The 27,494-nt window shown below is 48.9% G+C and overlaps 2 protein-coding genes across 5 annotated transcripts in view; both read right to left on the bottom strand.

Annotated features, from left to right (window-relative positions):
• Positions 1 to 680, bottom strand: part of ANO7 (anoctamin 7) — a 48,809-nt gene extending 48,129 nt beyond the window's left edge. Inside the window, exon 1 of the mRNA XM_023195109.1 lies at positions 526 to 680. Coding sequence (XP_023050877.1) covers positions 526 to 680 — 155 coding nt within the window. The remainder of the gene's footprint in view (positions 1 to 525) is intronic.
• Positions 681 to 5,094: 4,414 nt separating this feature from the next.
• Positions 5,095 to 27,494, bottom strand: part of PPP1R7 (protein phosphatase 1 regulatory subunit 7) — a 38,926-nt gene continuing 16,526 nt past the window's right edge. For 2 of the 4 annotated variants that reach the window (XM_023195124.3, XM_023195126.3), the window contains 3 exons: positions 26,421 to 26,525; positions 23,000 to 23,086; positions 5,722 to 6,096 (listed from right to left, as the gene is read on the bottom strand). In XM_023195124.3, the coding sequence (XP_023050892.1) occupies positions 5,920 to 6,096; positions 23,000 to 23,086; positions 26,421 to 26,525 (369 nt within the window). In that variant the 3' untranslated portion in view covers positions 5,722 to 5,919. Of the gene's footprint in view, positions 6,097 to 22,999; positions 23,087 to 25,697; positions 25,917 to 26,420; positions 26,526 to 27,494 lie in introns of those variants that run through there. The other 2 variants (XM_023195125.3, XM_023195127.3) reach the window with 2 other exon arrangements.

Raw genomic sequence — 27,494 nt, 5'->3', positions numbered from 1 at the left:
TCGGATTAGCAGAGGCCCGGAGAGACAGAGACTGAGCCCAGACCACCTGCGCCTGCCTGCCCCTGAAGCCCAAGCCAGGTCTGTGTTAGGACGCAGCCCCGGCCCCAGGCTGGGAGCCTCACTACGGACCGAGGAGCGTTCCTGGAGGAAAGTCCCCGAGGAGTTTCGGTTCGGCCACCACCAGCCCCCGTGCCCCCATCCCGCTGTGGTGGGCAGGCGGGCCCCTCCTCAGACCTCTCTGCAAAAGAATGGGGGATCCCCCACCCCAACGAAGGGAGCTGCTCCAAGGGGGAGTCCCTGGGCAGGCAGGAAACCAACCCTGGGTGTGCCCTGTCCAGAGCTGCACTGAGCATGTGTCCCTCCTTGTGCCCCAAGGGGCTCTGGAGACCAGGGCGGGCCCTGGCACCGCCTCCCCACAGGCCAGGGTGTGTGGAGGTCCTGGTGGGCTGGGGCGCTGCCCTGCCTCCCCAGAGTCCAACGCTCCACCTTCTCCCTGTGGCCCGCACGTCTGGGCTGGGTCCCCACCTGGCACAGTGGCTTCCAGAAGAGGCCTCCGAGGTCATAGCCCACCTCTCAGCATGAGCCTGGTCTTGGCAGTAGAGTTCAGGCACCACTATGGGACAGAGGGTGGGGAGGGGCGGCCCTTGGAGCCCCGCCCAGGCAGTGGCAGCCACTCGCATGCCCTCTCCTTGCCTGCAAGTGGGCCGGGAAGCAGGCAGGGGAGGGGCGCAGCACAGCTGGCCAGGGAAAGGCTTCCTGGCTCCTGGAGCAGGATCTATCTTTGTTTAAAAAGGGGGTGTGGGGCTCAGAGCTGCAAACAGAGGCAGCCCACTCGGCTGGGCTTTCACACACCCGCATGCAAATGCTTCCACCCTCCTGGGATCCTTATTTGCTTAGAGATTTCAGGGCTGGCATCAGCTGTTGTAACTGCTGCCTTGGAGGGTCACAGGGAGGTGGGATCCGCAGGAACAGCCACAGGTGCCACCTCTGCTGCAAGCCCCGCCAGGCAGCCTGTGTTTACATGGAGGGAAACTGAGGCTCCTTGAGGTTACGTAGCATGTGCTGAGTGGTGGGCCAGCGTTTCACCTGGGGGCTGGGGAGATTGGTAGACCCAGGTCACAGTGCTGGCTCTGCTGATGCCTGAGGGGTGACCTCAGGCACATCCCATGCTTAGGGCCCCATCTGCAAAAGGACAGCAGGGGTTCTAGCCGTCCTCCCATCCTCTCCTTCTCCTCCCCCTCCTCCTTCTATCCTTTCTCTCCACCTTCCCCCTCCTCCTTCTCCTCCTATCCTTTCTCCCCGCTCCTCCCCTCCCCCTCCCCCTCCCCCTTTCCTCCTCGGTGCCCAGCAGGGTCTGAGAACCTACCACTCATGCTCCCCACCTTCCCCGCCCAACTCCACTGGGGAGCCCCAGGCTCAGCTTGCTGTTCCAGATGCCCCCTTCCTCCTGTGGAAATCCCTCCAGGCGGACCCTCATCCTGGCTGCAGCTCTCCCCTATACCTGTGCCCCTCTGTGCTTGGCACCTCCCAGGGAGCCCTGTTCTTGGACCCGTGCTGTGCCTTGGAACAGCGGGAGGCCCTGCAGGCCGGATTCTCTGTCAGGACCAGCAGAGCCTGGGCGGCGGGACCTTGGGGCTCTGGGCCTCCGGGCATCTGCATGAGAGGTCTCTGCTGTGGCCAAGCTCGGCCTGCAGGCGCCTGAGATGGATCCCTGGACAAGGGCTGGACTGGGAAAGTGCTCCAGAAACCAGGAAAGGAGTCGGGAGGCAGGAGGGGAGGGAGGATGAGGGGCACCACCTCCCCGAGTCCTGTGGAGGGCGGCCTCTGCCTGCCGTGGGCACTCTGCAGGGGAGGCAAGGCTCAGCGTCTCCTCACCTGGATGCAACTGTGGGCTCTTACTCTGCTCAGTCACTGGCCAAGGACCCTCCCAGGAAGATGTGCCACCTCCCAGGAGCTCCTGGCTCTCTGCTCTTGGTGACAAAGTGGCTCTGGTGGCCTCAGGGCTGTCTACTCAAGAGCTTCAGGACCGGTTGCTGGAGGTGACCCCACCCCAGTGGGAGCCCTCTGAGGGACGCGTGCACGCACAGCAGCTAAGGGACTCGGCCCTGGGACTATCTTTCCATTTGTACTTCACACCATTCTGTTTGGGTGGGTGGTTTTTCAAGCTGTGTTACTTTTGAAGGAAAGGAAGGAAGGGAGGGAGGCAGAAAAGCCGCGACAACCAGCACAGGGGGCTCGCCAGGTTCCAGGCAGTGGAAGAGCCCAGGCCCAGAATCTGCTGCACCATCTTTCTTTGGCTGTAACTTTTCATACCAATTTTGGTAACATTTACGGACATATTTAGGGGTGTAGTTAGTGGAGGTGGAAGTAGTGGTGTTCAAGAGCCCGCACTCAAGTTCAGCGCTCCTTCTGAGGCTGGAGGCACGTGCAGGGCTCTCTCCGCGAGGACCCTGGCACTGCGCCCCGGCCACACGTGAGCCCTGCTGGATGGACAGTGGCTGGGTCGCAGGGGACGGACTCTTGGATGCCTGCACTGCCCGCTTTCTAACCTTCCTGTCTGCAGGTGCAGCCAGCACCCCAGCTGCCTGTGAACGGCGGCTCCACACAGGCCGCTGGCTCTGGTATCTGAGTTGCCCACTCCGGCCCTTGGCCTGCGTTTCCGTTAGGATTCCCGTCTCCTTTATTTGATGTGTGGGAGTTCTAAATAGTAAGCCTTGCCAATTTTAAAGGCCGCAAACACCTTCTCTTAATCTACTGTTGCCATTATTCATGCATTATTCATTATTTTTGTTCTATGTAAAATTTTATGTAAACAACCCATCAAAATCTTGTCTTACAGTTGTGCTTGTGGAATTTTTTTCGTTATTTTTTCGAGATAAGAGTCTTGCTGTGTTGGCCAGGCTGGAGTGCAATGGCACAATCTCGGCTCACTGCAACCTCCACCTCCTGGGTTCAAGCAATTCTCTTGCATCAGCCTCGAGTAGCTGGGATTACAGGAACCCGCCACCATGCCCAGCTAATTTTTTGTATTTTTAGTAGAGACAGGGTTTCACCATGTTGGCCAGGCTGGTCTCGAACTCCTGACCTTGTGATTCGCCCACCTTGGCCTCCCATAGTGCTGGGATTACAGGCGTGAGCGACGGCACCTGGCCTTGGGAAGTTTTAAGCTCTTCTCCACTGCTAGCTCACATACCCACCTTTCCACATTCTTTTTTCTTTTCTGGGGGGTGTGAGACAGGGTCTCACTCTGTTGCCCAGGCTGGAGTGCTAGTGGCGAGATCTCAGCTCACTGCAAACTCTCCCTCCTAGGTTCAAGCGATTCTGCCACCTTAGCCTCCCGAGTAGCCAGGACTACAGGTGGCTGCCACCACGCCCGGCTAAGTTTTGTGTTTTTTTTAAAGTAGAGACAGGTTTTCACCATGTTACCCAGGCTGGTCTTGAACTCCTGAGGTCAAGCAATCCACCCGCCTTGACCTCCAAAAGTGCTACGATTACAGGCACGAGCCACCACGCCCAGCCTCCCATATTATTTTCTACTAATTTTCTATTTTACCACCTCACAGGAATCACCAATCGCTCTGGAGCCCACCCTGCGTGTGATGCCAGGGAGGGGCAGTGTTCATTTTTCCACATAGTACCCTTTGCCAACACCATGAGGACACTGTCCACCCCTCCCAAACCCCGGGACACTTTTCCCAGTCCCCGAGTCCCCGGCCCCGCTGAGGACTATTTATATTTCCCAGTCCCCGAGTCTCCGAGTGCCCTGGGCCCCTGTCTTGGTGCTGTTGGTCACGCCTCCCCCACACTCTCACTGTGGGTTTGCAGCGCTCAGGATCTGGTAGGTAAACGTCTCTCCCAGCTCTTTTTCAAAATGAACGGAACCACAATGTTGACTTTTTTCTTCCATATCAATTTTAGAATTTGTCGGGTGCGTGCGGTGGCTCACGCCTATAATCCCAGCTCTTAGGGAGGCAGAGATGGAAAGACAGCTTGAACCTAGGAGTTTGAGATTTGCCTGGGCAATACAGCAAGACCCTGGTCGCCAAAAAAGAAAAAGAAAAAGCTGGGCGCAGTGGTTCACGCCTGTAATCCCAGCACTCCGGGAGGCAGAGGTGGGTGGATCACGAGGTCAAGGGATTGAGACCATCCTGGCCAACATGGCGAAACCCTGTCTCTACTAAAAATACAAAAATTAGCTGGGCATAGTGGTGTGTGCCTGTAGTCCCAGCTACTCCGGAGGCTGAGGCAGGAGAGTCGCTTGAGCCCGGGAGGCGGAGTTCACAGTGAGCATAGATCGCGCCACTGCACTCCAGCCTGGCGACAGAGCAAGACTCTGTCTCAGAAAAAAAAAAAAAAAAGGAAAAAAAAGTAAATTTTAGAATTTAATGTGTCTCAAAAAATCAAATGGCGGCTGGGCGTGGTGGCTCATCCCTGTAATTCCAGCATTTTGGGAGGCCGAGGGCGGATCACCTGAGGTCAGGAGTTTGGGACCAGCCTGGCCAACATGGCAAAACCCCATCTCTACTAAATATACAAAAATCAACCGGGTGTGGTGGCGGGTGTCTGTAATCCCAGCTACCAGGGAGGCTGAGGCAGGAGGATCACTTGAACCCAGGAGATGGAGGTTGCAGTGAACTGAGATTGCACCACTGCACTCCAGCCTGGGTGACAGACAGAGTGAGACTCCTTTAAAATAAAAAAAAAAAAAAGGCATTTTGATTAGGATTGTGCTGGATTTAGCATACCTTTTCTCACCACTTTCACATTTTTTGTACGTTTGTAAAAACGTCTGTTAAAGAACAGATGGCTGGGTATTAATTTGGGGCCTTTTAAAAATTTTTTTTTTTTTGAGACAGGGTCTCCCTCTGTCACCCAGGCTGGAGTGGGTACAATCGTGGCTCACTACAGCCTCGACCACGTTGGACAGTACAGTTCTAGAGTCCTGGTTCCTCAAGTAGACGGTTCTAGAGTCTGGAGTCCTGGAGGCAGAAGGGACCTTGGTGACCACATGATGTGGCCCTCATTCTGTGGGAGGAGAAATCAGACCCTGGGAGGTGACGATGCCCTGGTAGCATTAAATCCAGACCTCGCGTGTCTGTCAATGTACATTTTCTATTAAAAGAGCCAAAATAACAATGGGGTGAGAACAGAAGGCCACTATACACGTGGCCAAGAGTTCAGATCCTTGGAGGCCGTCTTTGGAGAGCTCAGTGGGGCTCGCACCCTGGCAGCAGCACAGCACCGTTGGGACACGGATGCCCTCCCCACACCTGAGCTTTCACTCATCACAGGCAAGGGCTGTGGCGAGCACTGACAGGCACACGTGAAAGCAGTCAGCCCTGCCCGGCACTCTTTAAAGGAGAGCTCTAAGGAACACAGGCACACAGGGCTGAGTTAGCTTTTACCCATGCTTTTTTAACTTAACTAATTTTTAAAAAATTAGCATTGTCTGGTTTACAAGACTAAAAAACCTCTGGTGTTGCAGGTCAGGACTGCCTGAACCCTGCACACCAGGACACCAGCTGGGCCAGCCCCTGAATGCCACCTGGACAGCACGTGAAGGCCTGTAAAGCACTCTCAGGCCCTGTGTTTCACACAACCCAGGTGGGGACTGTGCCCGCCTTCTGAGAGGAGGAAACAGAAAGGAATTTCTAGTGAATGAACGCAACGTGTCTTATGTGCTCTCTGTGGCTACAATAACTGTCCACAATCACCCAGGAGGACCGTGTGGCAAGGTTTAATTGCAACGGCATCTGAAAATGGCACGTGGCATCGCGCGTCAGCTATCCTCAGTGCCTTTATTGCCACTGGGTTTTTGACTGTTGATATAGTGACGACCTCAGGAGCAACAGGTGGGTTAAAAAACCGTGGCTGGGCAGTTCTTCCGAGGAGAGGGGCCATAGGAGGAGCAAGGAGGACTCAGAACCTGACGAACGTGGCGTCAATCTGCCGCACGGAGGGGAGGGCGAGCATGACCTTTCGCCGGTACTGGGGGTCCTTCTGCAGGGGGTTCCGCTCCAGGTACACCGTCTCCAGGCTCCTGGCTCCCTTCAGCTCGTCGAGGTCGCTCCAGCTCTCCAGGAGATTGTCATTCATCTGGGGACATGCACAGGAGAAAAGCCTTTAGAACCAAACAGCCCAGCCCTCACAGCCCACAGCCCTCAACTCCGGTGGGGGGCCACTAGCCACCCTCCTCCTTCCCACGCAGAAGATGGCGAGCAGGTGTGGGTCTTCCCCGGCACCTCATGGGACCTTCTATGGCCTCCTGGTGCCTCCTGGCCACCTTCAGCTACATCCCAAGTGCAAGTTACCTGTCCGTACCCAACCCTGGACCAGTCACTATGACAGGGCCAAGTCCACATTCAGGTCAGCAGGGGAAAGACAAAGCAGTCCTGGCCCCCTGCCTGCTACACTCGTCCACAGGCAAATGTCAAAGCAAGGTGGGCTGCACTTTCTACAAACCAGTTCTCAGCCATCGTTCCCAAGGCTGCACTCTGCACTGTCACTGTGACACAGCAGACAGAGGCCACTCTACGTAAAACTCTCAACTCTTCTGTAAGTTACCTCTATGGCTCTCTCCACAAGGAAGTCCCAGCTGCTGCTTTCACCCAATACCACGTGCAGGGACACAAATCATGAGCAGGTGGGATTCAGAGGTCTGAGCTGCAGGCTCAGAGCAGGCTACACTTTACCGTCTTGGCCATGCTATGCCCAGTTGGAGGGACCCGCCTTTGGCAGGAAGAGTTCTCTTGCATTTGTTTTTTTTTTTTTTTGAGACAGAGTCCTGCTCTGTCGCCAGGCTGGAGTGCAGTGGCGCCATCTCCACAACAAGGGGAGCCCGTCCAGCTTGAAGCTTTGTTGGTCTGACCCTCACTTTCAAGCACGCTGTGTGTAGAAATCACCTGTTCAGAGCTGCCTGGCCTCATGGCCTGCCAGGCAAACCACGGTGGCAAGAGCAGGGGCACTGTTCCTGAAGAGGCAGCTGGACTTGTTGTGAACGTACAACGGGCAGAGCCAGGGGCACGCATTACAGGGTGACAGACTTCGACTCCTTTTACAGAGAAGTTAGGATGGGAACTGTCCGTGTGGAATGGAACGCAAGCAGGGGTGTCTACTCTGGGGCCCATGGTGCCCTGCCCACAGCTGTGGTCCGACTGGGGGGCCCCTGCTCTGCACAGCTCCCCTTCTCTCCAGGGCCCTGTCTTGCACACTCTAGCTGCCAGAGATGCTGATCTCTGCTTCTTCCACTCAGAAGTACTGTGTTCTGCTTGGAAAGCATCCCAGGTAAGGAGTGGGGCGATCACGGGGCTCCCGCTGGAACTCCCTCCTCAGAGCCTGCAGGCGCGTGCTGCCTGCTGTCCACTGCCTGAATAGAGCTGTTTCCTATTTTTCTGTCTGTGGCAGGAGGGCTACTTTGGCACCAGGTCCACTGTCATAGCCAGGCTGTCTTTAGTACCTTACCTGTGTTAGCGGCCTCCCAGAGAGGAATATAATGTGCATCTCACAGGTTCGCCTGTTTGAGGAACCCTATTTTCTTTTGTTTTGAGATGGAGTCTCGCTCTGTCACCAGGCTGGAGTGCAATGGGGCAATCTCGGCTCACTGCAACTTCTGCCTCCCAGGTTCAAGCGATTCTCCCACCTCAGCCTCCCGAGTAGCTAGGACTACAGGCACTCGCCATCATGCTCGGCTAATCTTTATATTTTTGTAGAGATGGGGTTTCACTATGTTGGCCAGCCTGGTCTTGAACTCCTGACCTCAGGTGATCCACCTGCCTCAGCCTCCCAAAGTGCTGGGATTACAGGCGTGAGCCACTGCGCCTGGCCTGAGGAGCCCTATCTTCACAGAACCTCTTATGGGTCTAGTGTGTACCAGCTTTGGGAAACCAAGATTTCCAAATCCTAGAGCTTAGCCCTTCAAGAGGGACTGAAACCTGTTGGGAAGAGCCGCACCACCAGGGCTAGTGCCCTGCTGCCATCCCGACTAGTGCCTCCACGGGAAGTGACGTGAGGATACATTCTTAAATGCTTTTGTTACTACACTCACACCCCCTCTGCTGGTTGTGTGGCCAATGCAGAGCCTGCAACATTAGAATTACAGGGGAAGCCATCCACCTGCCAGGCCTGTGATTGGTCAGTAACTGGTCAAATAGAAAGAGCCCCTGAAAGCAGAGTCATGAAAATGATGCACATGCACGCCTTAAACCAAGCTTGTTCAACCCACGGCCTGTGGGCCGTAAATGGCCCAGGACGACTTTGAATGAGGCCCAATGCAAACATGTAAGCTTAAAAACATTTTGAGATTTTCTTGCGATTGTTTTCGCTTGTGTGTGTGTGTATGTGTGTGGTTTTTTTTTTTTTTCAGCTTATCAGTGACTGTTAGTGTATTTTATGTGTGGCCCAAGACAACTCTTCTTTTTTCCAATGTGGCCCAGGGAAGCCCAAAGATTGAACACCACTGCCTTAACCACTTTTACCTTAAAACACACAAAACAGACATTCACTTAATAAAAGTAGCAATATTACACTGTTTGGAAGAAATAAGATTTTCTTGTAGCACAGTCTATTTAAAAAATGATTCAAAACATCCCTGGCGGTTGACTCAGGCTTTCAACTCTGGTGTGGGAGGTCTTCAAGCTGTGTCGCCTCCTCTTCTTTCTCGGTATGTGATGTGTTTGTGTTTGTCACACACCAGATGCTTCTTGTCTCACACGTCACAGCACTTTCCAATGTCATTATTAGTCTAGATTGGCGGATCACCTTCATAAATTGCAGATTTTGTAATTTTCCATAGCACCGCCAATGTCAGAGCAGTTTCCTCCAGGACTTAACTAAACATAACACAGGGAATTTTACTCACCACCAATGGTGCATTGTAAATAATGTGTTTGATATTGGTAACTTTCAGAGATTCTTATCTTTGCATTTTTCCAAAATGGAACTAAAAATATTCACTTGTATGAGACTCTGTCTCCACAGACATTACAGAGGCTCCTGAATCCCAGGATGGGGCAAAGGTGTTACAGTCATAATGGAAAAAAGATAGCCTTATGTTTCTCTTGTCAAGTTCTGTACACGGGGCTGTCAGGGAGCCTGGCTGGGGAGTGCGGGCACATGTCTTTCCCCCAGAGGGACCATTTCAGTCTCTTCTAATCTTGAGCACCTCCCACGTCCTTCTCACACTTTTTAAAAAAAACTAAAATTGACTTTTTGAAGAAGTGTCTTGTAAAGTATCCCTCATTGTCATTTAGCTTGTTCCTCTAGCTCTTATACTCCCCATAAATCCGAAGTTAGGTACAAATGCTTGGTCAGATCAGAGTAAACATTTGTGGGAGGTACACTGCAGAGAAGACTCACACTGGGGACACAGCACGTCAGGTGGTCCCGCAATTAGGGATCTAAGTTTTATCATGCAGATCAGCTGGTGGCCCCAGGTGACTCTAGGAACACTGCAGAGAAGACTCACGCTGGGCACACAGCACACCAGGTGGTCCCGCAATTAGGGATCTAAGTTTTTTTTTTTTTTGAGACGGAGTCTCGCTCTGTCGCCCAGGCTGGAGTGCAGTGGCCGGATCTCAGCTCACTGCAAGCTCCGCCTCCCGGGTTTATGCCATTCTCCTGCCTCAGCCTCCCAAGTAGCTGGGACTACAGGCGCCCGCCACCTCGCCCGGCTAGTTTTTTTGTATTTTTTTAGTAGAGACAGGGTTTCACTGTGTTAGCCAGGATGGTCTCGATCTCCTGACCTCGTGATCCGCCCGCCTCGGCCTCCCAAAGTGCTGGGATTACAGACTTCAGCCACCGCGCCCAGCCAGGGATCTAAGTTTTATCATGCAGATGCAGATCAGCTGGTGGCCCCAGGTGACTCTGGGGACATGCTTTTCCTTTGCAAATAGCCAGTTCTCTGTGGCACGATCCTTGGGCTTGTGTGCAAACATCCCTTCTTCAACACCCTTCCCAGTTATTCCAGCAGCTGCTGATCCCTCGCCCGAACCAACGGCTGGGATTCTGCTGGAGGACGTCTTCTTGGTTGACGTTTTTCTGGCAGACTCTCTTGGTTTTTGGAACCCAAACTTGCATTTTGTATTTATGGGGTTTTGTATGTGTGTATTTTGTATATACATACATAGAATACCTGTATGTCCCTTTACTACTTTTTGGCTGATATTATAGAAAATTTACATTAATTACCCTAAACTCAGTAACGTTTTAAACAAAAGATGGGTAGAATTCTTAAGATACATTTCATAAACAACTGGTAGAATGTAACAATCACTTACTTTCTGAAAATCTCCATGACAGTTTAACAAAGGAGATGTGTGACACAGGCACGGCCCATCGAGAGCCGTCTGTGGGGACGGTGACGCTGCCAGCTGTCACTCCCTCATAGCAAAAGTGCCTCCAAATCCAAAGTTGACAGTAGCTCGTTTCTTAGCTGATTTTATGCATGTGTCTATTTTCTCATACACAGAATGTTAGGTAGGATTCTACTCACATTATGTGTTTATCCAGTAACATATTTAAAAGTTTCAAAATGACAAAAGCAACATTACTGCTAATACAACTATTGAGTGAAGTTCAAGGTTTCCTCAGAGTATTTCTCTCCTTAGACTCTCTCAAAGGCCATCGACTCAGAGAACTGTTTGCAAAGTTACTTGAAAGCATTCTTTTCTTTGTGATCACAGCACCCATCTGGAATACTGTTAGGTTCTTATGTTTCAGTTCATCAATTTTAAGTAAAAAAATTTTAATGTGTAAAGCATTTACCTAGCTCAAAAGCCAAAATTCTATAAAAAGGTATATTCAGAGAAGTCTCATTCTTTCCCCATCCTGTCCACCTCACCATGTCTTCATGCCCCAAAGGTAACTCGTTATACTGGTTTATGTTTCTAGTGCTTCTCTGCAAAAATAAGGAAATACATATATGTTTTTATTAATATATTATGTTTATCTATCATTATCTATATATAATTAATCTAGTGATTGACCAATCGATCGATGGCAGGCAGTATACTATGGACTGGGAATTTGTCTGTTCTGGCTTTTGTGAGCAGTAGTAATGCATGGTGAAGAGGAAGCCATGGAGACAGCTCCCAGCCCAGCTGTGCCTTCTTCCTGTGGAACCCGCCCTGGCCGACCATGCTGGGCTTCCCTGCCTCTGTCTTTCCTCTGGAAACTCAGTGAGCCCTGCCTCGCCCTTAGGTGATCTGCTTGCTCTCCCTTGACTTTCTCTTGAGCTCATTCCCTTCTTTCTGTCTCTGCTGCCACTGCCTCCATCCAGGTCTGCACGCCCTGTGGTGACAGCTCTGGAGGGCCCTGGTTCAGCTTGCCCTTTACGGGCTCCGGTCAGCTACGGGACTCAACATCCTGCACAGCCCTTTACCGTCTCAATTCAGCTTTCATTTGAAAACAAACGCAAAACACATCTGTCTTTTCCATTGTTCCTCCTGAGAAAAGTACTCACAGACAAAAATTGAGAAACATAGAAAAGTATAGAGAATAAACTAAAAATCATGCACAATCTCACCACACAAAGAAAACCCTGCGTAATATTTTGTTACATTTTCTTCCAGTCTTTTTTTTGCGAACATATATATCAAGAGGGTTGATACTGCATGTAAGTTCTTTTAGAACAGATTTTTAAAACTTTTTTTTCAATTATAAAAGAAATATGCCAGGCAGAATGGCTCACGCCTATAATCCCAGCACTTTGGGAGGCCGGGGTGAGCGGATCACAAGGTCAAGATATCAAGACCAGCCTGGCCAAGATGTTGAAACCCTGTCTCTTAAATACAAAAGTTAGTTGGGTATGGTGGTGCATGCCTGTAGTCCTAGCTACTCGGGAGGCTGAGGAAAGAGAATTGCTTGAACCCGGGAGGCGGAGGTTACAGTGAGCCGAGATCACGCCACTACATTCCAGCCTGGCAACAGAGTGAGACTCCATTTCAAAAAAAAAGAAGAAAGACATGCTCGTTACAGAAAATTCAGAAGAACTATAGAGTATAAAAGAAAAAATAAACCAACTACCCACAAGGGCTTCTCGTTTTGGCATATTTCAGAAGAACTATAGAGTATAAAAGAAAAAATAAACCAACTACCCACAAGGGCTTCTCGTTTTGGCATATTTCCTCCTTCCAGTGTCTTTTCTTTTTTTATTTCATTTTTTTGAGACAGAGTCTCGCTCTGTCGCCCAGGCTGGAGTGCAGTGGCAAGATCTTGGCTCACTGCAAGCTCCGCCTCCTGGGTTCACACCATCTTCTCCCTCAGCCTCCCGAGTAGCTGGGACTATAGGCACCCACCACCATGCCCGGCTAATACTTCTGTATTTTTAGTAGAGATGGGGTTTCACTGGGTTAGGATGGTCTTGATCTCCTGACCTTGTCATCCACCTGCCTCAGCCTCACAAAGTGCTGGGATTACAGGTGTGTGCCACCGCGCCTGGCCTCCTTCCAGTCTTTTCTCTGGTGTCTATGTGCATTGAATTTAAGAATAACTAGGCCGGGCGCAGTGGCTCACGCCTGTAATCCCAGCACTTTGGGAGGCCGAGGCGGGCGGATCACAAGGTCAGGAGATCGAGACCACGGTGAAACCCTGTCTTTACTAAAAATACAAAAAATTAGCCAGGTGCGGTGGCGGGCGCCTGTAGTCCCAGCTACTCAGGAGGCTGAGGCAGGAGAATGGCGTGAACCCGGGAGGCGGAGCTTGCAGTGAGCCGAGATCGCACCACTGCACTCCAGCCTGGGTGACAGAGCGAGACTCCGTCTCAAAAAAAAAAAAAAAAAAGAATAACTAGATCTCACCAAAAATATTTGGCATTTTTCTTTTTCATTAATTCTATATCATGAACATTTTCCTGTAATTAAATATCCTTTACAATCATGATTGCTTTTAAGATTTCATTTATGGTGGCATAATATGTCATCATAAGCTGGGCGCAGTGGCTCACGCCTGTAATCCCAGCACTTTGGGAGACTGAGGCGGGTCGATCACAAGGTCAGGAGTTTGAGACCAGTCTGACCAATATGGTGAAATCCCGTCTCTACTAAAATACAAAAATTAGCCAGGTGTGGTGGCAGGCCCCTGTAGTTCCAGCTACTCAGGAGGCTGAGGTAGGAGAATCGCTTGAACCCGGGAGGTGGAGGTTGCAGTGACCTGAGATCGCGCCACTGCACTCCAGCCTGGGCAACAGTGAGACTCCGTCTCAACAACAACAACAACAAAAAGTCATCATATGCCTATATTACAATTGAGTTATTCCCTAAGTTGCAGAAAAGACATAAAATATAAAACATACAATTTTTGGAGTCAATCAGGTAAATGTTTTTACAGGTTTTGGATTTATAACCCTCTCTAAACTAACACCAAACACAGGAAACTGAGGAAAGACATCTATCTGCCAATGCAATAGTTATGATGACCTAAGTACCATAAAGAAAGCTGAAGATGGCCGGGCGCAGGGGCTCACGCCTGTAATCCCAGCACTTTGGGAGGCCGAGACGGGCGGATCACGAGGTCAGGAGATCGAGACCATCCTGGCTAACACGGTGAAACCCCGTCTCTACTAAAAATACAAAAATATTAGCCAGGCATGGTGGTGGGCGCCTGTAGTCCCAGCTACTTGGGAGGCTGAGGCAGGAGAATGGCGTGAACCCAGGAAGCGGAGCTTGCAGTGAGCTGAGATCCGGCCACTGCACTCCAGCCCGGGCGACAGAGCCAGACTCCGTGACAAAGTAAAGTATTTGCAACACAGATGACATACTAAGGTTCAGTATCATTCGTCGATAGAATCTCCTGAAGTGAATAATAAAAGGGCAAATGCACTGGACGAACGCTAGCAGAAAGTATCAAGAGTGAACAAAAGGAGAAAGTGGCTGGAAACAGGCACCAGGGTTAGACTCATCTGTGATTAGAGGGATGCAACTGAAACCTAATGCAATGCCATCACTAGACTGAGGGGAGGAGAAAGTGGGCCCAGGCCAGGCACACATGCTGGGAGGGAGGCACACAGCCTCTTCCCGAGCAGCCCCTGCCTGTGGCCCCCCACTCCTTGCAGCTCACACCCAGACAGCCTTGGGTCAGGGGTGCCAAGCTGGCACAGGCTGCTTGTGCAAGGCACTGCCTACAGCAAAGCATTCTCTCAAGAGGGCCGAGGAAGCACAGCTGTGGCACAGAGCAGGCCTGCGATGTAATCCAAATGGCATCACTTGGCTTAAATGAGCAGGCAGCATCTGCCAACAGAGCATCTGAGAGGGTCTTGGGGATGCCCCTGTGCCAGCAAAGAAGTGGGCAGATGGGCTCCATGCCAGCATCAGACACTGTGAGGGTGGAAACTTTCCTGCCAAATGTTTCTCCTCCCCTGGCTACTGCCTTTGGTCACTGTGATGCTGCCTTTCCCCGGGTTACTGGGAAGAGGGTGGGGACCCGCGCAGGGCAGTGCTCGTCTCGGCCCACCCTCCGGGCCCTGAATTCCAGCTTGAAACAAGTCCCATATGGCAGGGGCAAGATGCGCCACGTTGGTGAACTGTCTATTGCTATCCTCCACCGATTTTTCTATTAAATTGCTTTCTTTCACTTTAAAGAGCTTTTTGTATGTCGTAGAAAATAACCTTAACCTTTCAGGTGACCAATGGACTCTTTCATCATGTAAAACATATGCACTTTTTTATAAAATTAGATACATCTTTCTTTTTTCACTTCTGATTTTTAAATCTTGGTTAGGAAGCTCTCCATGATATCTTTTTTTTTTTTTTTTTTTTTGAGATGGAGTCTCGCTCTGTCGCCCAGGCTGGTGTGCAGTGGCGCTATCTCGGCTCACTGCAAGCTCTGCCTCCCAAGTTCACATCATTCTCCTGCCTCAGTCTCCCGAGTAGCTGGGACTACAGGTTCCCACCACCCCGCCCGGGTAATTTTTTTTTTTTTGTATTTTTAGTAGAGATGGGGTCTTACCATGTTAGCCAGGAGGGTCCTGATCTCCTGACCTCGTGATCCGCCCACCTTGGCCTCCCAGAATGCTGGGATTACAGGTGTGAGCTACCGTGCCCGGCCTTTTTTTTTTTTTTTTTTTTTTTAGGATGGAGTCTAGCTCTGTCGCCAGGCTGGAGTGCAGCGGCACGACCTCAGCAGCTCACAGCAACCTCTGCCTCCCGGGTTCAAGCGATTCCCCTGCCTCAGCCTCCCAAGTAGTGGTGACGACAGGCGTGTGCCACCACACCCAGCTAAATTTTTGTATTTTAGTAGAGACAGGGTTTCACCATGTTGGCTAGGATGGTCTCGATCTCCTGACCTTTTGATCTGCCCACCTCGGCCTCTCAAAGTGTTGGGATTACAGGCATGAGCCACTGTGCCCAGCCTTATTTTCTTTTTTTGAGACAGAGTCTCACTCTGTCACCCATGCTGGAGTGCAGTGGTGCGATCTCGGCTCACTGCAACCTCCACCTCCTGGGTTCAAGCAATTCTCCTGTCTCAGCTTCTCGAGTAGCTGGGACTACAGGTGCATGCCACCACGCCTGGCTAATTTTTGTATTTTTAGTAGAGATGGGGGTTTCACCATATTGGTCAGGTCAGTCTCGAACTCCTGACCTTAGGTGATCCACCTGCCTCGGCCTCCCAAAGTGCTGGGATTACAAATGTGAGCCACTGTGCCCGGCTGCATGTGGTATTTTTAAGGCTCTAAACGCCCTACAGAAAACTTGTACAAAACACAGCCATCTCAGTAGTCATGAGAGTACCTGCTGCCATCATAGGCTGGTTGCAACTGCATTCTATGAGTCTTTGATAACCTGACAGATAACACTGTATATCTCATTGTTTTAGTATATTTTAAAAATTAATGAGATATGGTCAGGCACGGTGGTTCACGCCTGTAATCCTAACGCTCTGGGAAGCTGAGGCAGGCGGATCATTTGAGGCCAGGAGTTTGAGACCAGCCTGGCCAACATGGCGAAACCCCCTCTCTACTAAAAATACAAAACTTAGCCAGGAGTGGTGGTGGCAGGCACCTGTAATCCAAACTACTTAGGAGGCTGAGGCAGGATAATCGCTTGAACCCGGGAGGTAGGGGTTGCAGTGAGCTAAGATGGTGCCTTTGCACTCTAGCCTGGGTGACAGAGCAAAGCTCTGTCTCAAAAAAAAAAAAAAAAAAAGAGAGAGATAGGAAATGTTTTACGTATTTATAAGCAACTGTTACTTCTTATTCTGTGAATACCCCTAGTTTTCAAGTGGTACCTTTGTGTGAGCTGTTTTTAATAAGAATGTTAGCCCTGCATCTGACACATGTGGATAACATCTTTTCCAATGTTATCTGTAGCTGGCCTCCACCCAGTTGGCCAGCCTTTTCTATGTTCCTGCTGCTCATTCAAATATGTTTTGGGCATTGGTTGGGCGCGGTGGCTCACACCTGTAATCCCAGACCTTTGGGAGGCCCAGGAAGGAGGACTGCTTGAGCTCAGGAGTTTGAGACCAGCTTGGACACCACAGTGAGACCTTGTCTCTACAAAAAATTTAAAAATGGTCTGGACGTGGTAGCTCACTCCTGTAATCCCAGCACTTTGGGAGGCCGAGGTGGGCCGATTACCTGAGGTCAGGAGTTTGAGACCAGCCTGGCCAACATGGTGAAACCCCGTCTCTGCTAAAAATATAAAAATTAGCCAGGTGTGGTGGCGTGCACCTATAATCCCAGCTAGTCAGGAGGCTGAGGCAGGATAATCATTTGAACATGGGAACCAGAGGTTGCTGTGAGATTGCGCCATTGCAGGGCAGCCTGGGTGACAAGAGCAAAACTCCGTTTCAAAAAAAAAAAAAAAAAAAACCCCACAAATGTAGCCAGGTTTAATGGTGCACACCTGCAGTCCCAGCTACTCAGGAGGCTGAGGTGGGAGAATCACTTGAACTCAGGAGGTCAAGGCTTCAGTGAACCATGATCATGTTACTGCACTCTAGCTTGGGTGACAGAATGAGACCCTGTCTCAAAAAAGAAGTGTATCAGGCACTATTCCAGATGCTGGTGAGATAAAAGTGAACAAAACAACATTCATACAGCAGAATATTATTTGGCCTTAAAAAGAAAGGCAATTCTGACACAGGCTACAGAATGGATGAATCTTCAGGTCAATATGCTGAGTGAAGTAAGCCAGTCACAAAAGTAAATACTGCATGATTCCAGTGATATGAGGTTTGTAATCAAATTTATAGAGACAGAAAGTAGAACAGTCATTGTCAAGGTCTGGGAAGGGGAAAATAGGGAGTTTTTTTTTTTTTTTTTTGAGACAGAGTCTTGCTCTGTTGCCCAGGCTGGAGTGCAGTGGCCGGATCTCAGCTCACTGCAAGCTCCGCCTCCCGGGTTTATGCCATTCTCCTGCCTCAGCCTCCCAAGTAGCTGGGACTACAGGCACCCGCCACCTCGCCCAGCTAGTTTTTCGTATTTTTTAGTAGAGACGGGGTTTCACCGTGTTAGCCAGGATGGTCTCGATCTCCTGACCTCGTGATCCGCCCGTCTCGGCCTCCCAAAGTGCTGGGATTACAGGCTTGAGCCACCGCGCCCGGCGGGAGTTATTTTTTAATGGGTACAGAGTTTCAGTTTTATAAGATGAAAAGAGTCCTGGAGATGGATGGTGGTGATGGCTGTGCACCATTATGAAGGTGCTGAATACCACTTACTGTACACTTAAACATGGTTAAGTTGGTAAGTTTTATTTTATGCATGTTTTACCACAATAAAGAAATTGGGAGGGAAAACAAAGTAAACCAAACACAAATTTCCCTGCCCTTATGAGGTTTATATTCTACAGTGCAGGAGACAGACAAAAGTAAAATAAATAAGTAGGACTTCTGTTTCAAGCCATGATATAATAGCTGGTGCTGGGCTCCTGCCTTTGTCACAAGCTACTAGAAAATAGGATAGAATAGGCCGGGCACAGTGGCTCACGCATGTAATCCCAGCACTTTGGGAGGCCGAGGCAGGCGGATCATGAGGTCAGGAGATCAAGACTGTCCTGGCTAACACGGTGAAACCCCGTCTCTATTAAAATACACAAAAAATTAGCTGGGCATGGTGGCGGGCGCCTGTAGTCCCAGCTAGTCAGGAGACTGAGGCAGTGAATCTGGGAGGTGGAGCTTGCAGTGAGATAGTGCTATTGCACTCCAGCCCGGGGGACAGAGCGAGACTCCATCTCAAAAAAAAAAAAAAAGAAAATAGGAAAATAGGATAGAATATATGAAATAATTGTTTTCATACATTGGACAACAGGCAACACAGAACATTGATTCTTGAGAGACAGGAAACAAATGAGGTGGGCGGTGTGATCATCCTGGCCTTCTGCCTGGAGGAACTTTCAGGACCACAAGGAGGCGGAACCCAAGCAGAGCTTGGTGGCCACGCAGAGTTGAGATGGTGATTGTAGTTTGGGGAGACAAAGGGAGCTGGAATGTATAGATAGGAGTGAGCTATGGAGGGAAAAAGCCTCCAGAAATCCACATGGTATCCTCTTGAATGCTGGACCGAAGGTGAAGCTGTGCTAGGCAGCGTGAAAAGCTAAAGGCTGGTGGAAGAACGACTAGGGAGCCCCGAGCTGCCGAATGCCCAGAGCTCACCCACAGCAGGTCCATGTTTGTGTTCCCACCAACCACAGTGGAGAGAACTTAAATACACAGGATTTTCACCAGAGATCCCAGGAGGGCCACAGCTTCAAAACAGCGCTAGATTAATCTTACGGGGTAGACTATTTAGATGTACTCTAATAAAGCTTAAAAACAAGCCTCAAAAGGATCAAGCTGTAACTTGATTGCCTGTCAGAAAAAGTCCAATATGTTTTGAAGAAAAACAACATAAATTCGACGTTCAACAATTGAACACCATAAAGCCCAGGATCTAATAAAAAATTACAAGACGTGAAGAAGGAAGGACTTAAAGGAAAATACAAATCTAATGAAGAGTGAAAAATAATCTACCCCCCCAAAAAAACCCAGCGAAATGTTCTTTTAGAGTTGAGAAAAATACAACATCTGAAATAAAAAATTCATGACATGGGCTTAACAGCAGATAGGATACTACAGATGAAAAGATCATGATCTAGAAGATTTAACAACAGAAATTATACAAACAAGCACAGCAAGATGAAAGCCCAAGGGGTGGAACTGGTGGAGGAAATGGCCTCAAGGCCTCCCTAGCACCAGAGGAACATGCACAACTGGGTTTTCAGAGAGAAACTGGGGTCAGGGAGCAGGGGCAGAAACAGTTTCAGAGAAAATAATTTCCAGAAGCTTTCCACATTTGATGAAAACCATAAATTCACAGATCCAGTGAACCCTAACACATCAAAGACAATAAACTACACCATGGCACATTCTATTCAAGTTGCAAAAAACAAAACAAAATAAGAATGATGAAAAAGACCATTTAAAAAGCAGCCGGAAGAAAAAAGATGATAAAAATGACTGCTGACTTGTTAGAAATAATGCAAACCACGGCCGTGTGTGGTAGATCACAACTGTACTCTCAGCCCTTTAAGAGGCTGAGGCAGGAAGACTGTCTGAGCCCAGGAGTTCGAGACCAGCCTGGGCAACATGGCAAGATCCCACCATTTTTTTTTTTTTTTTGAGACAGTGTTGCTCTGTTGCCCAGGCTGGACTACAGTGGCATGATCCTGGCTCACGGCAACCTCCGCCTCCTGGATTCAAGCGATTCTCCTGTCTCAGCCTCCCCCGTAGCTGGGACTATAGGCACGTGCCACCACACCCAGCTAATTTTTGTATTTTTAGTTGAGACAGGGTTTCGTCATGTTAGTCAGGTTGGTCTCAAACTCCTGACCTAAGGTGATCCACCTGCCTCAGCCTTCCAAAGTGTTGGGATTACAGGCACGAGCCACCACGTCCGGCCCCATCTCTATTTATTTTTAAAAATTATTTTTAAAAGAATAAAAATTTTTATAAAGGAGAAATAATGCAAACCAGAGGATGAAGGAACAAAGTATTTAATGTGCTTAAAAAGGAAAAAAAAAAAAAACTTGTCAAGCTAGAATTGTGTATCCATAATATTAAACTTCAAAAATGTAGGCAAATTAAATAGATTTTTCAAACAAATAAAAGCTGAAGGATTGGTTTACTGCAGAATACACAATGACAAAAAAACAGAATTCTTCAGGTGGAAGGGAAATACCAAGTGGAAACTGAGACACACACACAAAAGAATCAACAATGCCAGAAATGGTAAAATAAGTGAATTTTCTTGTTTTTACATTTCTTTTTTTTTTTTTTTTGAGACGGAGTTTCGCTTTTTTGCCCAGGCTGGAGTGCAGTGGCGCGATCTTGGCTCACTGCAATCTCCACTTCCTGGGTTCAAGTGATGGTCCTGCCTCAGCCTCTGAGTAGCTGGGACTACAGCATGTGCCACCATGCCCAGCTAAGTTTTATATTTTTAGTCGAGACAGACCATGTTGGCCAGGCTGGTCTCAAACTCCTGATCTCAGGTGATCCACCCACCTCGGCCTCCCAAAGTGCTAGAATTATAGGCGTGAGCCACTGTGCCTGGCCATTTTAAAATTTCTTTAAAAGATAAGGTATCATGGGGATCATAAGATACTCAAATGTAAGATACACAGATGGTGATAAATTAAAAATCCATTTTAAAATTCTAATCACTAAAACAACCCTCCCTCCAAACAATCAACAAGAAAACACTAGTACAGAGGTATAGCAAATAAGCCAATAATATAGTTAAAATAGACTGCCAAAAATTAAAAAAAAAATCTCACTCCAAAAAGTAGGCAGGAAAGAGTAAACAAAGAATAGATGAGACAAATAAAAAACAAATACTAAGATGATAGACTTAAACTCAACCATTACACAAAATATAATTAAATGTAAGCAGTCTAAACACACCACTTAAAGGCAGAGATTGTCAGACTGGACAAGAAAGCAAGACCTAGTTATATACTTTTTACAAAAAACACATTTTAATTATAAAGGCACAGGTTAAGAGTAAATGGATGGAGAAAGATTCCATGAGAGCGCTAATCATAAGACAGATGAAGTGGCTATGTTAATAACAGACAAGATATACTTACAGGACAAGGATAAAGAGGACAGCAATAAAGAACATTTCACATGATAAAGGGATCAATTCATCAAGAAATCCTCAATCCTAAATATGTATGTACCTGAAAACAGACTTTCAAAATACAAGAAACAAAAACTGATAGAACTGAAAGGAGAAATGGATCCATTGCCAATTATAATTGGAAAGTTTCAACATTCTCCTCTCAGTAATCAGAACAAGTAGGCAGAAAAATCAACAAACATAGTATTTGGGTTGTCAGAAACTTTAAGACTGGTTTTCTATTTCTGCCTTAGAGACTAATGATGTGCATCTCAAATGTGATATGAGCATGGAACTGAGTTTGAGAGTTCCTGGTTTGCAGCTTTCCTTCCTGGAATGCAATTCTTTACCTGTAAAAAGGGGTAATATGATCTTATCCACATGATTGCTGTGATAATTGGATCAGAATGGAAAGAGGTATGGACACTATAAAGCGCTGTGCAAATTCTGGCTTTTTTTTTTTTTTTTTTTTTTTTTTTACTATTTTTGGTGGTCTAAGGAACAGGACAGCGTCAGGCACTATCTGGCCCCTAGTGATTGATCATCAGCCTGCCTGCCTCCCTGCTAGCTGTGGTGCCCAGGTCGGCCCTGCCTGTGGTCTCAGTACTGTGTGCCCCATGCTCTGTTCCTCAGCAGGGCATGCAGAAGGAACCAGAAGCTTCAGGAACATTGCTTCCGGATCAGTTCGTTTGCCAAACCTCCCCCCTAATTTTTTGCCAGGTGCCCTTTCCCTATTACCTAGGTGCTCTGTCTCTGGACTCCTTATTCCTGTTGTTTGGTTTATGTGGTTCCCTGGCTTCTTTGCCAGCTCCCTATGCACTGATCCAACCAGCCTCCCACCAGCCACACCTTCCTTCAAGGGAAGGTGGACTCACCTGGACTCACTGAGGCTCCCCCTGGCCTGGGACATCTTTATCACCTGCCAAATTTTGGCTCGCATCTTCCCAGACATGCTCTGGCATCACATCACGACACTACTCAAGACCCAGTGCCACCAATAAGGGGCAAGGAACATTTGCAGCAGGCCACCTGTGTTCTAGGGAAACTTGGATGACCTTTTAAGATGGGGAAAGGAGAACGCACAGGACATAAGCAGGGTCAGCAGCACAGCTAGAGAGGAGACAAGGAAGAATGATGCCTTACACTCCGCATGAATCCTGGATTAGACTGAATGTATCTGAGGACACTACTACATTCACAGCATCACAGGGTGACACCTGTGCCATAATCTCTGCAGAGGCCACATGCTAGGGGAAAGGCAATAAGCCTTAGGAGAGTTCTCCAAGGGAATCCTAACACTGAAGACTTCAACTCGGGGATCATTTCCCAACCCCTTTAGAGGAAGTGCAAAAACTTATTATATTCTGTTTCTCTTCCTGCTGACACCACAACACTACTTCTGAAACCATACCTGTGACGAGACAAATACAAGGCAAATTCCAAGATGGCTAACTGCAGAAACCCATCCGACATTTCCTTTTGTTGTGCTGGAATACAGCTGCAGGGAATGTGTCTGCCTCTCTGCTGAGGTTTGGAAACCATCTGGTCAAACGACAATTTTAGGTTCTACCCATACCTAGATCAGGGCTTCTCCAACCTCTGTGTGTACTGCAATCACCTGGAGTCTTGTAAAGCAAAGATTTTGACTCAGTTTGCATCTGGGCTATGGTGGGGCCCAGGATTTTGCATTTCTTACAAGCTATGTCAAGGCTGCTGATCTGTGGCTCATGCTCTGAGGAGCACAGACAACACCCAACACAAGTCTACAAAGGCGCCCACCCCAAACCTCATGGCGGGACGGAGTCACTCAGCAGGAAGGCTTACAGGAGATTCTCGTATTCACTCATACGACATTTTAATCAGTGAGACCAGTTTAGTCAAAGTGTCATCAACCCCAGCGTATACTAAACTTACCCAGAACTCTTGCAGCTCTGTTAGATGGCTGATATTTTCAATCTTTTTGATTCTATTTGATGCAATGTCCAACATCGTGAGTTTGTTCTAAAAGGAAATAAAATGTTTCCTGGATTACCTCTGATCAACAGTGATTTGCATGACCACATAGGCAGTGTCAAGTGACCTTAGGGCTGCAGGTGCACTACTCTCTCTGCCCTCACAGGATAAGGGCATGCTATGGAGGGTGACGAGACCTGCCTGCTTCCTGCAGCCCTCCCTGGATCAGTGTTTCCATCAGAGCCTGTCCAGCTACCTCCTTGAGCTCTCCTGATCACTGGGATTTGAGACTCTGTCAGACTCCAAGCCCAGTGCTCCCAGATCCCTGTCCACTGAGGCCCCTAGTGAGACTGATGGTCCCAGGAAGAACCAAGTAACCCCCTGACGCTCTGAAGAAAGGCTGACAATTGTAGTTACATTTACTTAGTGCTCATCACAAGGAAATGTACAACCAAGTAATCTTCAAAACAAAGTTCCTCCCTTCATTTAGGGATGAGGAACTTGGGGCTCAGTGGGGCTAAGAATCTGCCCAGGTGCATAGTAGCAGTGGGAGATGCAGGACTCTCGGATCCCAAGCCTAAACTCTTGTCTCGGAAGACGCTGCCAGGAGCATGAGTGCAGAGAAAGGACCCGTGCTGAGGACTGGGTGCTGAGGACTGGGTGCTGGGCCTGCTGAGCACCTGCTGCAGGGTGTGTGCCCCCACCGGGAGACAAGAGTGTGTTTTTAGGATCTTTTACTCTGAAAATGCACATCAGTTACTCACTTTCCAATATACATTATCTAAGCCTGGGTAATACTTTTGTTTTTCATCAAAAGGAAAATGTTTACAAGCTGTCCGAGAACCTCTGACAAAGTTCGTTCCCTTCTCTGCCCTCACGCTCTGCTCCCTCCCAGTCCTTTCCTTGGTTTTCTACTGCATTTTTGGTATTCCCGTTCCAAAGCCTTCCAAGTTTTAAGGGAAAGTTAAAAAATGTCTCAAAAGCAGACACTCCTCCCCCCATCTCCCCTGAAACGTACCCAGCCAGTAGCTTGCCCAATTCGAAAGCACTATGGCTGTGGCCTGGGAGCTTCTCTGGCTGTGCCACCCTTGCTGCCTTGGCACCCAGCACCCCAGCTGGCACCAGCTGTGCATGTCAAGTCTGATGCCACTCTCCAGCAGGCTATGCGTGGCATGCTACCTAGGAGGTGCCTTCAAACCATCCCATCTTGGTGCCCTGGTCAGGTCTGCTCACAGAGTATCAGGCTCCACAGTGTGCGAGGGAGGAGCTCAGTGCGGCGGGTTCAGAGCAAAAGGACTGCAGGAAAATGTTGCAGAAGACGCAGCTGTGGGCAATCCAACAATACACCGCCTGGCGGTGGGGCTGGAACAGGCCTCTCTAGCACAGACGGCAGCTCTCCCCCACACTCTGCACCGTTCTGAGATGCTCATGGTCATCTGGTATGCAAGCCCAGACACTGGCAAAATCAAAGTGGCCTGGAACACACGCAGGATTTGAGCCTCGTGAGGTCCAAGTACCAAGGCTCAGCACGAGGGGCAGAGTTGGTGGTGGGTTCCGGCTGTCAGAACCGGTCCCTCACCTCTGAGCTCAGGGATCCAGGTATGCACTCAACACTATTTTATGTTTTTCTAGGGGAGTTGGACAATGTTGTGAAAACTCATCCAAAGCAAACTAGTAAGAACTGCTTAAGAAATAGAAAAAAAGAATGGAACAGGGTGAGGAGAGCAGGCACACCAAAGGGCATGACACAACGCCACAGAAACCACACCTGTCAGGGACCACTGCAAACATATTCTAGACCAACGGGAGAGCCCCGAGCTGGAGGAGACACTGCAGAACAAGACAGGAGTCGTGAGACCTTGGGGTGGGGGCGTCATCTAAATTCCCATCTGGGACAAAACTACATTTACTTTATTTCCCACCATAAAAATAAATTCCAGATAAATTAAGAAACAAAACTTAGGAGAAAATATTTGTCTGATCTTTAGTTGAAAAAAATGGCAGAGGAAAGACTGTTACATTTGATCATGATGAAGATTACAATAACGTAATTACCTTTAATACAACAATTTTTTTTTTTTTCTGTTGTTTCAAAGGCCCAAGAATAATCTGGTGTTTAACCAAGATCACAGTGTAGCACTTCTACTGGTAACATTCTGAATTACACTTCTTTCCAGTTTTCCTGGGACTGGCTGCTTATTTGAACTGTGCTGCAGATTGTCTGTCGCCCGGTGGACGCTTGGTGGAGACTGCGGGGCCTTGGCTCGGGGAGGCCAGGGTGCAGGAGGGCACCAGGGCTCCCTTGAGCATGGGCTCCCTGCTGCGCACCCCGCCTAGCCCCAACCCCAGCCCCTGCCACACAGTCCTCAGCGCCATTCTACTGCAGGCATGTCTCTAACCCACACAGATGAACACTTGGTTTGCATGCTAGTTTTATAAACTTTTAATTTCAGTGCAAAGTCAAAGGAAGGTGACCAAACTTTCCACAGGCAAATTTGAATTTTTCCAAAATTCTATGCAGGTGTTGGTGAAATTTACGGATGCCAACTAGGCCCTGGGGTTGAGGCACAAAGGCCTAATGAGATTGAAACACTATGTTTACAGACCAATCTGGTTATATTTGATGGCAATTTAACAAAACAGAAAAAAACAAGTAAAATTGAATGAGAAAAAGTCTTTTATTTGTCTTGAACACTGCACTGGGGCAGAGTAGGCTGAGCTGCAGGCAGCTGAGGAGGGTGGGGCTCTGTGAGCACACTTCCACTCAGTATGTGAGGCTGTCCTGCACCTAAGTGAGAAGGGCCGGGGAGGGCAGGAGGAGCGTGGACAGCTGTAGACAGCAGGCAGTGCAGAATGGGGGAGGAGGAAGCTGTTCATCCTGTAAGAGGAGGAGGGGGCTGGGACTGAGAGCTGGTCCTGTGCTCTCTGTGGGCTGGAAAGTAGGAGCTGAGGCCAGTGGGGCCATGGGCAGAAGGTCAGTGGCCTAGAGGAGTGCCAGTCACCCTCGTACAGGGCCCTCTATGAGCAGGTTGGGTTTGTTTTTTTCAAATCCTGCAAAATGCCTACAGTGATGGTGGGTGCGCAGTGGATGCTGCCCCACTGAGGGAGCCTATGGAAGCCTGTGCTGAAATTCCACATAAAGCGTCAGCCCTTCAAGGCACACTCAGGGCAGAGGGCCGACAGGCACACACAGCTCCTGCACTTTTCAGTGTGAGGAGGGGTCCCTTAGTTTTTAGGATGGGAAGGTCTTTCCGATAAACCTCCAGAGGCAGGGCATCTTTCTGACACTGGCCCAAGAGGCCAGTGTGTGCTGGCTGGCCAGATGCCTGCCCACCTGGTGCCCACCGCCCACACAGCCCCAGACAGACAGTGGGTGTCTTACATTGTTCTCCAGGCCCTCGATGACCTCAATGCCATTGTGGCTAAGGTACAGCTCCCGCAGGTTCACCAGGTTCTGCAGACCCTCGATCTTGGTCAGCCGGTTGCTCTGCAAGAGGGAGAGCACAGAGCTGTCAGAACAATACAGAGGGTACAAAATGAAACAGCTTTTAGGAAATGAGGTTTTGTGTTATCTTGAAGAATTCTAAGAATAGAGCATTTCACTTAAAACATGCTAGAATGGGGCCGGGCGCGGTGGCTCATGCCTGTAATTCCAGCACTTTGGGAGACCAAGGTGGGCGGTATCATGAGGTCAGGTGATCCAGACCATCCTGGCTAACATGGTGAAATCCTGTCTCTACTAAAAATACAAAAAATTAGCCAGGTGTGCTGGCGGGTGCCTGTAGTCCCAGCTACTCAGGAAGCTGAGGCAGGAGAATGGTGTGAACCCGGGAGGTGGAGCTTGCAGTGAGCCAAGATCGCGCCACTGCACTCCAGCCTGGGCGACAGAGTGAGACTCCATCTCAAAAAACAAAACAAAACAAAACAAAACAAAACAAAACAAAACAAACATGCTAGAATGGGATTCATGTAGAGAGAAAAAGAGGATCAAAATTTTGAGCCTGCTGTACTGAGCTAAAATTCATGCATGGGAATTACATGTTTTTTATATAAAGAATTCATTGTTAGGCCAGGTGCAGTGTCTCTCACCCATAATCCCAGCACTTGGAAGGCCAAGGCAGGAGGATCACCTGAGGTCAGGAGTTTGAGACCAGCCTGGCCAACATGGTGAAATCAGTTTCTACTAAAAATACAAAAAATTAGCTGGGCGTGGTAGTGCACACCTATAATCCCAGCTCCTTGGGAGGCTGAGGCAGGAGAATCGCTTGAACCCAGGAGGCTGAGGTTGCAGTGAGCCGAGACTGCACCACTGCACTCCAGCCTGGGCAACAAGAGGAAAACTCCATTTAAAAAAAAAAAAAAAAAAAGAAACAACAAACAAACAAAAAATAAACTCATTGTTAAAAGATACACTTGGTGAAGGTTTACCTGATTTAATAATTTTTTTTTTTTTTTT

Source organism: Piliocolobus tephrosceles, chromosome 11, assembly GCF_002776525.5.
Source record: "Piliocolobus tephrosceles isolate RC106 chromosome 11, ASM277652v3, whole genome shotgun sequence".
NCBI classification, from domain to species: Eukaryota; Metazoa; Chordata; class Mammalia; order Primates; family Cercopithecidae; genus Piliocolobus; species Piliocolobus tephrosceles.
The sequence above is the reverse complement of the archived record's forward strand: the minus strand, read 5'-3'. Positions and strand labels throughout refer to the sequence as shown.